Source organism: Octopus bimaculoides, chromosome 23 (assembly GCF_001194135.2).
Source record: "Octopus bimaculoides isolate UCB-OBI-ISO-001 chromosome 23, ASM119413v2, whole genome shotgun sequence".
NCBI classification, from domain to species: Eukaryota; Metazoa; Mollusca; class Cephalopoda; order Octopoda; family Octopodidae; genus Octopus; species Octopus bimaculoides.
In genome coordinates this window covers 30,543,489-30,546,567 of record NC_069003.1, presented here as the reverse complement: position 1 = coordinate 30,546,567, position 3,079 = coordinate 30,543,489, and the positions used below count along the sequence as shown (strand labels likewise).

The window sequence follows — 3,079 nt, the reverse complement described above, 5'->3', positions numbered from 1 at the left end:
ATTATTATTATTATTATTATTATTATTATTATTATTTTGACCAGGCTCCCATAGCTTTTATGGGTCTTTCCACGTGTAACCTTTCAAAATGCCTCCCCCTATTGGGAGTCTTATTTGTTATATTTTTTCGCTGTTATTAATGTTTACACGAACGTTTTCTTTTCGGACAAAACCCTTTGTACTTTTCGTCCTGTCTTTGTCCTTACAAGTCTTTGATTTATATTAAGCCCTTGTGGCCAATAAAACAAGGATTATTATTATTATTATTATTATTATTATTATTATTATTATTATTATTATTATTAAGGCAGTAATCTGGCAGAGTCGTTAGCACGCCGGGCAAAATGCTTAGTGGCATTTCATCCATCCATCTTTAAGTTCTGAGTTCAAATTCTGCCAAGGTCAACTTTGCCTTTCATCCTTTTAGGGTCGATAAATCAAGTACCAGTGAAACACTGGGGTGAATGTAATTGACTAGTCCCACTACCCCAAAATTTCAGGCATTGTGCCTTTAGTAGAAAGAATTATTATTATTATAATTATTATTATTATTATTATTATTATTATTATTATTATTATTATTATTATTATTATTATTATTATTATTATTATTTAGGCAGCAAGCTGGCAGAATCATTAGCATGCCGGACAAAATGCTGCAAATGATGGGAGTTCAAATTCTGCCGAGGGTTGTCTTTGCCCTCCATTCTTTCAGGGTCAATTAAATACGTGCCAGTCGAGCACTGGGGTTAATGTAATGAATTTTCTCCTTTCTCTGAAATTGCTGGTCTTGTGCTAAAATTTGAAATTATTATTATTATTATTAGGCATGAGCTAACAGAATCATTAACAGACTGGGTAAAATGCTTCATAGCATCAGTATTTATGTTCTGAGTTCAAATTCTGCTGAGGCTGACATTGTCTTTCATTGTTTCGGGGCTGATAAAATCAGACCAATTAAATACTGCAGTCAATGTGATTGACTCAACCCTTCCCCCTAACTTGCAGGGTTGTTTAAAATCACACTGATTAACTTCTACCTTTCATCTTTTTAGGGATAGGAGTAGTTAAAATAAGGCAGCAGTCAAGAATTAGGGGTTAATGGTACCAACTCAGCTCTGCCCCACAAAAGTGCTGGCCTTATGCCTAAATCGACATTTAGGACATAACACAAACAGAAGGTGGAATGGTCCTGTCTGCAATGTTTTAGGGTTTGACTGACCTAGGGTCAAGATAACAATAACAAAAAGTGAAAGTCAACAGAATGAATAAGGAACAAAATGACAAGGTACTTACCTGAGAAGTTTTCCAGATTGTCCCCAGAAGCAGTGGTTGCTGGGTAGGGAGAATCTGATGGCCCGGGATCTGTGTTAGGTTCTGTCTTAACTGTTATAAGAAAACAATAAAACAGAGAGATTAATCAGAGCAGGGTTTATCAAGCAAAGCTATTTCTACACGGCCTAACAGTAACCTTAAGATCATAGAAGGAATAACTGGTACCCTGTTGGTTATGGTGCCAAGTATCCCAGTTGATCTGATCAACAGAGCAGCCAGCTTGTGAAATTAAGGTGCAAGTGGCTGAGTGCTCCACAGGCGTGTACCCTTAATGTAGTTTCAACATGAGACTGAACGTGACAGGGCTTTGAATTACAGGTACAACTAATTTTTGCTAGCCAAGTGGACTGGAGCAACGTGAAAAACGAAGTACCTTGCTCAAAGATGCAACATGCCACTAGGAATCAAGCTTAGTTGTTCGGCAGATTGAAAACTGATAGAATAAGTGAGTACCGGACACACAGAAAAAAGTACTGGGTTTGATATGCTTGATGAAACACTCCAAGGCAGTGAAGGATGGCCGCAGTCTAATGACTAAGATGAGTAAAAGTCATAAAATAAATATGTATCAGGAACAACAAAAATAAAAAAAAGGCGTAGGAGTGGCTGTGTGGTAAGTAGCTTGCTTACCAACCACATGGTTCCGGGTTCAGTCCCACTGCGTGGCACCTTGGGCAAATGACTTCTACTATAGACTCGGGCTGACTAAAGCCTTGTGAGTGGATTTGGTAGATGGAAACTGAAAGAAGCCCATCGTATATATGTATGTATGCATATATATATGTGTTTGTGTGTCTGTGCCTGTCCCCCCCAACATCACTTGACAACCGGTGCTGGTGTGCTTACGTCCCCATAACTTAGCGGTTCAGCAAAAGAAACCGATAGAATAAGTACTAGGCTTCCAAAGAATAAATCCTAAAGGCGGTGCTCCAGCATGGCCGCAGTCAAATGACTGAAACAAGTAAAAGAGTAAAGAGTAAAAGAGAGAAAGAAAAAATAATTAATTGCCTTCAACAATATTAATTATGGTCTTTCCTCTGTCCACCCTTCTCACGTCTATTCTTTCTTATTCTTTAAGCAGACTTCCTCCACCGTCCCTCAACCCAACACTTCAAAGACAATTATGGTTTTCCCCCCCTTCTATTCTTTATCTTTGTTTATTTTAAAAGTTTTGAATTTTTGTTTACTTTTCTTTTTCTTTTTGCATAACTAGGGCAACATTCCTGGAATATTTAGGGAGTAGAGCAACAACAATTTAGGTGACAACTAAAATTTAAGGCCTTTTACACAGGATAACAATAGTAGCAGCAACTGGGTGAAAGAAATTTATATATATAATATATATATGTATATATATATTCTTTTATTTGTTTCATTCATTTGACTGCGGCCATGCTGGAGCACCACCTTTAGTCAAACAAATCGCCCCCAGGACTTATTCTTTGTAAGCCTAGTGACTTATTCTATTGGTCTCTTTTTGCCGAACTGCTAAGTTAGTGATGTAAACACACCAACATTGGTTGTCAAGCAATGGTGATGGGGGACAAACAGAGACACAAATAACAAATACATACATATATATATATATATATGACGGGCTTCTTTCAGTTTCTGTCTAACAAATCCACTCACGGCTATAGCAGAAGACACTTGCCCAAGATGCCATGCAGTGGGACTGAACCTGGAACCATGTGGTTGGTAAGCAAGCTACTTATCACACAGCCACTCCTATATATATATATAT

At 37.6% G+C, this 3,079-nt stretch overlaps 1 protein-coding gene across 1 annotated transcript in view; it reads right to left on the bottom strand.

Moving 5' to 3' along the window:
- Positions 1-1,482, bottom strand: part of LOC106883803 (eyes absent homolog 1-like) — a 76,051-nt gene extending 74,569 nt beyond the window's left edge. Inside the window, exons 1-2 of the mRNA XM_052975954.1 lie at positions 1,456-1,482; positions 1,297-1,386 (exon numbers count right to left, since the gene is read on the bottom strand). Of these exons, the coding sequence (XP_052831914.1) occupies positions 1,297-1,386; positions 1,456-1,482 (117 nt within the window). The remainder of the gene's footprint in view (positions 1-1,296; positions 1,387-1,455) is intronic.
- Between the last annotated feature and the right edge of the window lie 1,597 nt (positions 1,483-3,079).